This window comes from Canis lupus, chromosome 1 (genome assembly GCF_011100685.1).
Source record: "Canis lupus familiaris isolate Mischka breed German Shepherd chromosome 1, alternate assembly UU_Cfam_GSD_1.0, whole genome shotgun sequence".
In the NCBI taxonomy this organism is placed as follows: Eukaryota; Metazoa; Chordata; class Mammalia; order Carnivora; family Canidae; genus Canis; species Canis lupus.
In genome coordinates this window covers 51,254,972-51,267,553 of record NC_049222.1, presented here as the reverse complement: position 1 = coordinate 51,267,553, position 12,582 = coordinate 51,254,972, and the positions used below count along the sequence as shown (strand labels likewise).

The 12,582-nt window shown below is 39.4% G+C and overlaps 1 protein-coding gene across 1 annotated transcript in view; it reads left to right on the top strand.

The window, feature by feature from the left end:
* Positions 1-12,582, top strand: part of PRKN (parkin RBR E3 ubiquitin protein ligase) — a 1,310,777-nt gene that overhangs the window by 484,021 nt on the left and 814,174 nt on the right. The window contains exon 4 of the mRNA XM_038526511.1: positions 8,746-8,867. Within this exon, the coding sequence (XP_038382439.1) occupies positions 8,746-8,867 (122 nt within the window). The remainder of the gene's footprint in view (positions 1-8,745; positions 8,868-12,582) is intronic.

The following is a 12,582-nucleotide window of genomic DNA, read 5'->3' as shown; positions in this document are numbered from 1 at the left end:
AATTTCCGTGAAACCTTTAGCGCTAATTGAATGAGAGAAATGGGTTGGTAAGGCAGTTAATGATTGCCGGCAATTGTTCATAATGGCCAACCTGTGTTCAAGTGCCACTTTTTAGCAGCCATAGAATTAATCCCCTAGAGTATTTAGTAAAACCCACCATCCAAGTCAAGTTTATTATGTGGTTGAGGACCAAGTATATGCTTTGTAATCATAAAAACTTGTATTCAAATCTCTGACTACTTCTGTGGCTGTATTGGGGATGCTATTTAACTTCTTTAGGCTGTGTTTCCTCATTTATAAAATGGTGATGACCAGGCCTGTGAGCCAAAGAAGAAGCACTACTGTAAGCTAGTCTGCCATTAAAATGAAATTTTGAAATCCATTTTGAATGTTCTTGAGTACCATTTTACAAACACACACACACACACACACACACACACACACACACGGTTTTCACTTTGGAAATACTTCAATTTTTTTTTTTTTTTTTTTTAGTGCATTAGTCAGCTTGAAAATTTTATCCTCTAGATTGGATCCATAAAATTGTTTACTCTTTCCATTCTTATTTTTTCTATAATCTCTTGGGTAATAAGAAAAAGTGATTCATGGAAAAATATTCTAGTGAACATTAAATCAATTTAAAGACATCCCATCATGGTTTATGTTCTATAATATTAATTGTAAAAGATGTAATTGGGTTTGAAGCAATTTTAAGGAGAATTGTTCACCTCAGCCATTTCTAAAAATTTAGTTAGATTTAAGATGGAAATACTATGTAGGGATCAACATTTATAAAAGCAGGAAAGTGGCCACTGAGGAAGCAGGGCCCAGAGGTATACATGCCCAGAGGTATAAGTACCTGAGAGTAAACTGACTTCTGAATTTTCTGACAGCAGGTAAGGGTAGCTAAATTCTATGGAGCATCCACCATGTGTCATAGACCATGCTGTGCGCTTCACCTGTGTTATTCTTTGTTACATCCCCACAGAGCCTATGAGTTAGGAACTGCTGTCATCTCCCATTTTACATCTGGGAAAACAAGACCTAAGGGGTCAAAGGTGACGAGGCAAGGCTGCAGTCTGGACCTAGATGGGCATGTCCTGAAATATAGAGATTTTGTTCTACTGAAACTGTGAACTGTCGTCTGTGGTGTCAAGAAGTTATTCCATGTAAATTAGACATATGGGGTGTTCTTTCAACACTTCAAAAAAGCTGTGACTTTTTTTAGCACCCACAACTATATCCTGTCAGTGTCCATTTCTGGGGGGATAAAGCGATTATATTTACCGGGGTTGGCTTTGAACTGGATTTATTTAAACCTAATCCTTAGGGCAGCCCCAGTGGTGCAGTGGTTTAGTGCCACCTGCAGCCCAGGGCGTGATCCTGGAGACCCTGGATTGAGTCCTATGTCAGGCTCCCTACATGAAGCCTGCTTCTCCCTCTGCCTGTGTCTCTGCCTCTCTCTCTCTCTGTCTTTGCATCTCTATGAATAAATAAATAAAATCTTAAAAAACAAACCTAATCCTTAAATTATGCTTTGTTCTGCAGTTTTGTCTTGCCATGGGAGATTTGGTTGTTACTTTCAAAACGAATTAGGGAAAATAAGTTGGCAACAACCACTGCCATGACAAACAGGCAACAGCATTAGCTTTAATCTGCAATTTTTGCCTCACCAGATGACATAATTGTGCATATATGTTAATTAAAAACCCAAGCACAGAGACACTTGGATGGCTCAGTTCAGTGAAGCATCTGACTCTCGATTTTGGCTCAGGTCATGCATGATCTCAGGGTTGTGAGATCGAGTTCCGTGTCAGACTCGGCACATTGAGCTTAAAACTTGCTTAAGACTCTCTCTCTTCCTCTTCTACTGCCCCTCCCCTTCCTACTCTCTCTCCCTCTCTCCTTATCTCTCTCTCAAAATAAAATAAAATAAAATAAAAACAAAAATGAAGACACTAACACAAAAATTGAGAATTAAGTTATAACTTTTAAGACTTGAATCTCCATAGAGTTTGGTAACCATGTTTTAAAAGTGGATACATTGGATGGATGGTTATGTATTTGGAAGTTGTTTATAACACAGTTCTACCTTGGTCGCTCTGCAGGAGTTAAGGCTATGGCTGGTTAAAGGCATGGAATACTGTGGCTGGGTTCAGTGGGGTATAATAACCCATTGGATAAGGGTTGAAATGAAATATGTTTCTGTGTAATTGCTGCCTCCTTTAGAGTAGTTCTACTTGTAAATTTTCAGTATTCATTTTTTCCCCACTTAACATTCAAAGACTCAGAATTGTATTAAGTCCCATATAAATTTTTCTCAAGTATTCTCTTTTGTTTTACTTTATATTCATCATTTTTGTGACTTTAATGATTATATTAATGTAATTGATTTCAAATACGATGTGCCGATATTTTGAAGGATATGTTGTTAGTCCAATAAGCATAGCTAGTGGAAAGATGTTCTAAATATTTTGTAATTATGGCTACATTCTGTTTTATATGAATTTTGTTCTCACTTTACCATACCTGCTACAACTATTATATCATTCAGTATGTAGTGGAATTTACTGACCCAGCGAATACTTACTGAATGTTTACTAAGCTCGTGGAACTGCAACAGCTCTTTGGATTATATGAAACAAGATGCAGTGTGATGTACGGGGGTTGTAACAATAGGAAAGTTAGAACAAGTGTATGACAAACATGAGGTAGATTTTTTTCAGTGACCAATTTTAGGTCAAAGTGGACATGATCTTCATCTTTTCCATGATCCAAAGCAAAACATCACACAGAAGAGATTATTCTAAGAATCCCCACTGGATGGATTTCATGTGGAACTGCTTTAGACCAACTCAGTATACATTATTTATATATTATTTAAACCAGATGGGTAGTTTTGGGTCAATATAAGGAAAATTGAGAATTTCAAAGGTAGCAAGGAATGACTCAGGAGCTAGTCACATTGGATAGCACGAAAGAAGAAAATAAATAACAATAAATAACAATGCTGACCTTCAGAGATAGTGCCGATTTTGTTCTTTTGGTATGTATTTTTTTGTGTGCCTGGCTCATGGGGCATATATCCCAGCAAATGTGGTCCACCTCTGGATGAAGGGCTACTGCCTAGAAATATAATAGCAAGAATTCTGAAAAATGTTGGGGGGGAGAGGATTCACTATGGCCTAGCCCTCTGTCACAGGGTCAGGGCCACAGGTTCAGAAATTCTGGCCATGGGTCTCTTCCATAGTGGGCTTGTAGTTGTCAAACAGGATGGAAGGTACCTCCTAAGTGACAAGAGGAAGAGGTAAACTGAGGGAATCTGGCAGATTATAGCTGAAAAATGAAGCTAATGGTGCAGACATTTCCCCCTGTGTTTAAGAAATAAGAACAAGGCTATGGGAGGAAGAAGGCCAGAGCTGGAAATATTAAGTGCGAGGCTGGGCACTATGGAAGGAGTCAGCGGAAGGCTGGGAAGGATGCCTCCAGCCAGAGACTCCACCTCATTAGATGCTGGTTCTGTAGTGTTGGGACAAGTCAAGTGTTTAAAGGTGACAAATCTAAGCTGGATCCTTTCCTATTCTTAGATGTAATTATTTGAGATATCTTATCCTAAAGGGAGAATCAAAGGAAGAATTATTTTTAAAAAAATTCTTATTTATTTATTTATTTATTTATTTATTTATTTATTTATTTTTATCTATTTATTCATGAGAGACACAGAGAGAAAGAGAGAGGCAGAGATATAGGCAGAGGGAGAAGCAGGCTCCACGCAGGGAGCCTGACGTGGAACTTGATCCCAGGTCTCCAGGATCATACCCTGGGCTGAAGGCGGCACTAAACCGCTGAGCCACCCAGGCTGCCCCAAAGGAAGAATTCTTAGGGGATGGCTATTTCAGCCGGAATTTGAAGGTATGGGTCAGAGATGCTGATGGCTGTGAAGATGCAGCAATTACTGTCCAGTCGCACATCAAGACTTGTTCCACCTGGTGTAGGGCATGGGCACGTGCAAGGAAGAAATGAGAGGGAAGCTCTGTTCGGCCTCTAACGCAGCAAGTCCCCAAGTCCTACCTCATGGTGATTCAAGCTCAAACTGTCCCCTGTTCCCTTCTCACCAGCCAACACTAATATGTTTCCATATTAGTCCACTTAACCGCAAGCTTCTGTACTTGTCAGTGTGACAGAAGAATCTCCTGCGTATTGTTTCTGCAGGCTTGAGAGGGAGAGAATGAAGGGAGCAGACACATCATTGTTATTTACTCTCCTCTTCTGTGCTATCTAATGGGATGAGTCCCTCCGTGATTCCTCCCAGCCTTTGAAATTCTAGGTTAAGTACATGGTGGCTACCATATGGGAGTCAGCTGGAGAATATTTCAATGGTCACAGAAAGTTCTCTTGTTCTACTTAATATTTTAATATGATCATATCTGATAAATGTATTAGTAAATCAATCATAGGCCTGTGATTTTATAGTACATTGACACTAAACATTATTTTACTGTGCTTTAAAAATGGTGACTCTCACTCTTTCCTCCACAATAAACAAATTATCCAAGCAATTAAACTCTCGATTCTCTGTGGTGACTCTTAGTGGTGAAAACTTCTGAGGTCAAAGGAAAGTTTTCATGAGAATCAGGAGTTTTCTTAAGTATTCATCAGTCTTATTAAAATAATTGCATTAGGCCATAAACCCATCATCTGAAATGCATTTTAAAAATGGAAACTATGCACATTATGCCAGTTTCTTAGAAAGCCAAGGCAAATAATACATATCCTTATTTGTTTTTAAAGATTTATTTATTTATTTGGGAGAGAGAAAACATACCTGCATGTGTGTGAATGGGGGGAGGGGCAAAGGAAGAGGGAGAGAGACTCTCAAGCAGACTACCTGCTGAGTGCAGAGCCCAACCTGGGGCTCTATCTCAGGACCCTGGGATCACAACCTGAGCCAAAACTAAGAGCTGGATGCTCAGCCACTGAGTCACCTGGGTGCCCCAATATATGTCCTTTTTAAAAGGGACTTTATTCTGTATGTTGTGAATATTATTAGTGATTTCTGCAATTTCTCAGATCAAGTAGGAAGAACAAGGAAAGAATGGAGAAGTGACTAAGGATTATGTTAACTGACAAAGTGAGAGAAAAACTAAAGAAAATGATAAAAGCACAATGCTAAGGAAACCTTAGGGGCTCTTTAAATGAACACAGTGACTCACACTTTGAAGAGCCCTGAACACTAGCTGTGCTTTTAACTTCTGTGCAGAAAAAAAGAAAAAAAAAAAAAAAAAAAAGGACTTCTATGTGAAAGGAATATACTTTGCTTTGTAGAATCATTACATTAATAGACTAAGCCTCCTGGCTTATGATTAAAAAATAATAATAAATAACACAAAAAATGTGATAGCTGTGGTAGGATGGAAGAACTTAATTGTCAGCAGGCTGTTTAGAAGCAGCTGGTTAAAGTTGAGTTTAGAAACATGAGCAGTTTGGCATGCTGTACATGCAGCCTTTCACGGTGAGTTGAATCCTTCCTCCAGATTTTTTTTCAAAATTTTTTCCTGAGAAACAGTTTCACAAAATGCTCCACAAAAGGAAAACTCCTGAGGTCAGCTAAAGTCTGGGATGTGCTGTGCTCTAGACTTCCCTCACAGAGTCACAGTGCTCTGAATATCCCACAGGGAAAGGGCTTGACTTGGCTTAATTTTGGCCTTATTGAAAATGATTTGGCTGAGGAATCCCAGGGATTTTGGCTTGACACCTTCTCACAGCTTGCAATACATGGTAGTGTTCTATAGGATGTACTGAAAATATACTTATTAACCTCTGAACAGAACTACTGACACAACCGAATCACTCAAAGAGCTCTATGGTTTTATAGGAAAAAGTCCATCATATTTTTAGAATGTTTTGAAGGGATCCAGGGATGAGTAGCATGATGTCTGTAACTTAATTATAAATGTTTCATCCAGAAATATGTATGGGTGGTGTATGTGTACATATGTTTATGTACACACACACACACAGAGGGAGCGCACTCAAAATATGGCAAAATGTTCACAACTGGTCAACTACAGTGAAGGATATAATGCGTAATACGTTTGAAGTATTTCTCTAGTTTTGAAAATCCATTCTATAAAAGAGGGATGTATTATAAACACAAACACAAGCTGCATTGATTATTTTGGGCAGTGAAGGGATCACCATATGGAAGAGTCGATTAGGCAAGAAGGAGGATTGTAAGATCCAGGCAGAAGTAGAAAGGGAAGGAGATTCACATTATTGACCTGGAGTCATACAGCTGGAGCATCCTTCACATTGCCTTGCCATTCCTATAGGAGTACGGCTCCATATTCAAAACTCTGTACCTCAGACCCTCCGTCAGGCCAATGAGAACATTGCCCAGAAAAGACCTCAGCATAGTGTTCATTCTTATTCCTGTCCTGTGCACTCCAGACCTCAACATGACACAGAGAAGTTTGCCAACTTTAAATAGTGTGATGAGGCCAAATTAGTGAGGAAGCCATCCTGAAAAGGGAGTCTCAGGATTGACCGGAAAGCCCAGACTTCTTGACCAAGTAAAGCCAACAGCGTGAAATGTGCCGTAGCCAGGATTGGCCCGACCTTGATCTTCCTTAGACTGGCTATTAATCCCCAGCTTGCAGCTGGCTCTGGGAGGCACCGTGTAATAGATTGCATGTCATCTTGTATGCTTCTAGGGCGCAGACGTGGGCATGCAGTATTTTCTGACTAACTTCTCAAGGACTTTGGTGAAGGTTGTAGCACACAGAGTGGAAGAGTTCCCCAGTCTCTGGATTGCGCCTGGCTATATCATTTGCTGAAACAATATTGCAAACATTGCTCTTGCCCTAAGGGAGAGAGAGGAGTCATTTAGCTTCCTGCAGTTTCATAGATGCATCATTTACTATTGTAAAGCTGCTGCTTATATGCTCTTTCAACAATGCTAGTGACTTCGCCACCCTGGCTCCCCCTCATAAGACTCTCCTTTCCCCATTCCTGTTTCTCCTCCTTTTTTCTTCTTCTTCTTCTTTTTCTTCTTCTGCTTTTTTTTTATTTAACCTTTACAGCAGGTTATGAAAATTGTGACATTGGATTTGTTCCTATTTCTGAACAAGGTTGTAACCGTAAGGGTTCCTGCATCCCTCACTACACTTCTCTTGCTATATGGTAAAATCGTCAGTCCTTGTGGTGTTCTAATACTCTGCCAGTTGTTATGATATTTCTATCAATTTAATATATGGTTCTATCCAATAACATTTGTGATATACATAAAACCTGAGGAATATTTCTTATGTAATTATCATATGTGCTAGTAACAATGTGATATTTATAGACTTGAATATTTTGCCCATTAAAGGCACCAAAGCTACAAAGAAGCATCAGAAAAACATAGTTTCTTATCATAGTTTCTTATCCTATGTTTATATTTTATCTTCCCTTCACACTGGAGGCTAAATATTAATCTCTGGAGAGTAATAATTATAAAATATATTAACAAACATTGAAATAAAATTTGACATTTTTATTGTACTTTACATTTTACAAAGTATTGTCACTTAAAATAATAGTAAAGATGGCTGAACAAAGGACAATTCCAAGATGCCTACAAAGGCTTTTTAAAAAATAGATTAGTAAGAATAAATGGGGCTGCATGGAGACTTTAGGATCTCTTCTTGTTTCTCATTGTTTTGTACCAGTTGTTTTTAATAAGCAGTATGTGTTTGGGAGGCTGAAGCTTTTCACTCTTTCATAAAGATAAAATATCCTTTATTACTTGTAGATGATCTTAATGATAATAGCAAAATCATAAGCAAAATTCACATGCCATGGAATTTTATGTACACCCAAACACGACAGGAAATAAGGTGTAAGGATTAAAAGAATTAGTAACATTATACCTTTAAAAAGGCAGTTATTTCATTAGTGAGTGCCTCTAAATAAAGTGAGCTCTTTGTAGAAATGGCAGTGGGACACTGCTCTGAAAGGTCCCCCTGATGTACAGAGTAGCACTATTTCTGCTTGCTGACATTTGAGAGAAGTGATCAGAGATATTTTAATTCTTGATTTTTTTTTTTTTTTGCCCAGCTTTTATTCTTGTATCGTTCAAATGACATTTGTATAGGGAGAAAGCACTAGTGAAACACAAAGCACCCATTTCTGCACACTGCTGCTAGGCGGTGTGTCAAGACTGTTTAAGCCCCTCAGGACTCTTGTCTTACTTCATGTGTAACTCTGTGTTGGAAAGTCTTCACTGGAAAGCCAGCAAACTGTGATCATCCCAGACATATCAAGAGAAATGGGCTGGTATGTCCCTATAAATAAGATTTTAAGAGGAAAAATCTAGAGCTTTCAAAACTGTGTAAAGAAGCATGAAATAGAATTCAGGAGAAGTGGTCTTTAAATTTCCTGCACTTCCTATCCTTTTTAAAAACATCAGTAGCACAGAATGCATTTAACTTCCCTGCATTGCAAATACACTTGGCCAGCTCTCCTGGCAGCAGGTCGCTTACTTTGCTGAGTAAAGTCAGTGAGGCTGTTGGCAAGAAGAAGAAAAGATTTTCACTCTTGAGCATAAAACTAGATTTTCTAAATTAAATTGTTGTATCCTTGTGGGAACCTTTATCCCACTAATGTTTCAGAATGCTCCTGGGGAGTTCATTTGAAAATTTGTCTCAATTTGGATTCAATGTTGATTGGCTATTTCTCTGCTTTTTTTTTCTTTCCCCCCAGCCGGTAGACGAACCTACAACAGCTTTTATGTTTACTGCAAAGGCCCCTGTCAAAGAATACAGCCAGGAAAACTGAGGGTGCAGTGCAGCACCTGCCAGCAGGCAACGCTCACCTTGGCCCAGGTAAGGAGCTACGGCTTTGGCAGAAAGTGCCCAGAAAAAATGAGTGTGTGTTTCCAGAGCTGCCTTTTGAGGTTTCTAATCAGATGAGACCCATGACTGAAATAAAAGGCATTCTTCTAGGTGGTTGTAATGGTTAATGGTATCTAAAGTTTCATTTAAAAGTACATGACTCTGTGCTGAGCCATCATCTTTATGTGTGTAGCCTAGGCCTTCTGGAAGGAAGCAGAGAGAGTGCGTTTATGACAACAAGAGGTTATGCTTTGGTGGGGGTATCTTTAAAAGATGCCAGGAAGGAGCTTCCTAAGACTTTGGAAATGTTTCACATCCTGATCAGCGTTACCATAATGTGATTGTATACAACTGTCAAAATCCACTGGACTGTTCGCTGAAGATGGATGCAATCGAGGTTACTACATGTAAGTTACACCGCAGTAAAAGAGTGAAAAAAAAGTTGTGGATCAACTACAGTATGCGTGTGAAACCGAGGTCAGCAAGCTACCATCTGCTGTGCTCTCCGCTTATGTTGTACAGTTCACAAACTAAGAATGTTTTTACATTTTTAATTGGCTGGGAAATATCAAAAGAATAATGCTGTGTGGCCCATGAGTGCTCTATAAAGTTTATTCCAGTCTCCATAATAAAGCTATATCAGAAAGCAGTACCTTCTCCTTACCTATTGTCTGTGCCTCTTCTGTGCCCAAGGCAGGTTGAGTAGTTGCCACACCTACCAGATGCCCTGCAGAGCCTGACATAATCTACCTCTGGTCCCTTTGAGAAAATGTCGTGAACCCATGATACAAAACATGCATACTGCTAGGCTATGGCTTCCCCGTGATGGTTGTGCAGGATTTGGCTAAAGTTGATGTGGATGTGAATGTGCAAGTGAGGAGGGTGTTCTGGTTGGTGCAATCAAGGGTCAAAGGTCAAGGGTAAAGGGTTTTTGGGTGATCTGGGGCTGAAGTGGGGACAAGGACCCCCTCCCCACACCAGGCCCCTATTATGGCTACATTTAGATTTTTTATTCCACAGGTGATGGGGAGCCAAGATAAAATGTTAAAAATAAAGGTGATCTATAAAATGACATTTTAGAACATTTATTAGTGCTGTAACAGTCTGTCATTGGGACTGAAGTTGGTGACAGATTGAGGGCAAAGAGGTTAATTAATAGACTCTTCATATGGTTCATGCGGGAGGAGCCACAGGCCTGGGTCGGGGCGGTGGCCCGTGGAAAGGGTATAATGGAACAGTAGAGAAGAACATAAAGGATACACCCAACAAAGAAAAAATCATGGATCCTTGCTGCAAGCCTGGGGAAGATAGCAGAATTACTCAAAAATGCAATTCAGTATTTCATTATGCTATAATCGCTCTGCTATACAGGTGAATTCTGTGACTCCACTCAGGGAGATAAATCCATAAGTGATAGTTTGTTCTCATCCATTGGACCAGACCTTTCTCTGGAGGTGTCACTGGACAGTGTTTCTGTCTGGGAAATGTACTCTCTTAGGAGCTGGAAGTTTCTCTTCCAGCAGAATCTCTCCTCTGCCATGAGCATTTTCCAACACAATAAGCAGCCTTTCCGCCTTTCTGATCTATGCTCCAGCCTTGACTGCCTCAGATGGTGGATGTGACCTATTTATCCTAACTTCTAATTGTTCTTAAGTAAAAAAAGCAATAACAAATTATTATTGAACAGCAAGCTTAATTATTTTCGTGCATTATCTAATTTATTTCATGACACTCTAAATACTGTCGGTAACCTTATTTTAGATTTAGGCTTAAAAAGATTAAGGAAACAGGGACCTATGAGACTAGGAGTTTGAATTGGGCTGTATGATCTAAACCTCTGCAGTCTCCTCATTTTTACCACACAGGTATGTTTGCACTAAGTATCATATGCTCAAATATCCCCGATGATCAAACAGGTGATTTAAGACTTCGATCAGAAGTATGATGTGGCAGGAGGGTGAGGATCATGGTGGGGGGAGAGACCGAGGCCCATGCCATTGTTAGCAAATATGTATGTCTTAGGGGGTATGTTTAATGTGGCCAATCTTTTATTTAATTAAAAGAAACCATAAATGTGGATTTTTATGTGAAATTTTTCATTTAAAAATGTGCTCCATAGAGGGAAAAAAGAGAAAACAAAAAGGGAAAATCAATCTGCAGCATCTGTCCAAATGCACAAAGGAAAGTCATAGCATATGGGTTAAATAGTGCATTGGTGTTAGGTGCTTAGAGATCTTGATATGCAGTAAGCACTTAATTCAAGTGAGTAATTGCTGAGAGACTATATGGTGAGAACTGAAGATGGCTCTCCAGACTCTTCATTCTGCATGGGTTCGGATTCCGTGGTCATTATTTCCCACCTGTATAGCTCGGGGACATCTGTTACATTACCTGTGATATGGTATCTACTTCTTATTTCTTGTGAAGATTAGTTCATATATGTAGAGTATTTAGAACAGTAGCTGGAGGGGCATATGGGTGGCTTCATTGGTAAAGTGTCTGCCTTCAGCTCAGGTCGTGATCCCAGGCCTCGGTGGGGCTCCCTTCTCAATGGGAGTCTGCTTCTCCCTCTCCCTCTGCCCCGCTTGTGTTCTCTATCTCTCTTTCAAATAAATAAAAGAAAATCTTAAAAAAAGAACAGTAGCTGGAACATAAATAATTAGAAATCTTAAATGCTTTCTTATTTTATTACTTTTTAAATTATTATTCATGAATATTCAACACACACACACACACACACACACACACACACACACACACACACGTTTAGGTACTTCACCATGAAATCAATCCAGACTTTGGCTAACTCCTTTCAATGAAGTGAAAACATCTCCCCTCCCAGCCTGTTCTTCAGGAGACCCCTCCCTACCTGTCCACCTGGACCAGCACGTCCTTGGAGGGATGCTCTCATCCACCTAATGGTCCAGCCTCTGCCCCATCTAAGATGTTCACTGCCATGACCGCCTCAGACTTTGTCAGTTCCTAGAACTGCTCCACATTTGATTATTAAATTCAGACTCTTATTCTCCCTACATTGTTTTTGCTCTGTACATTGTTAACTCTTCTGGGATGTTCTTCTAGAGCCATCTGGCCTTTTCTTTCATTTTCTTCCTTGACAGGCTCTAACTTCACCTACATTATTTCAGATATCATTACATTTCTGTTCCACATTCTATGCCATTGTCCATTTGTCTATATTCCAAGTGTGGGTAAGCCTCTTATATCAGATAACTTGCCAGTTTGGATCCCTACTGTATTTTCAACACTCCGCTGAGTACCTTGCCCATAGTGGGACTCAAAGCTAATCATGCTAAGTGAATGGCATCTGTACTTGAACTCTTACACGCTGATTCAATAGACCCACATACTTTAGAAATTACATTTGGCATTTTGTAATCACATTAATCATAGAAATTATGATTGTTTTGCTACCATTTATTGATTTCCTTCCTTACATTTAAATTCTAGCACTCGTAATTTTCTCTAATTTTCATGACAGACCTGCAAAGTAGATATTATTATCTGTTGTTTTTAAGAAAGAGATTCCACAAACTTAAATTATGAGCCCAAAGTCCCACAGTTAACAAATGCTGGTGCCAGGGTTGAAAAGTCTTCTGTGTTTCTTTAAAAGCCCTGCCTTTTCTAAGATAGATTGCTTGCTCTACAAATCCAGTAGTCAGTATCCTATTACCCAACTACTTCCCTA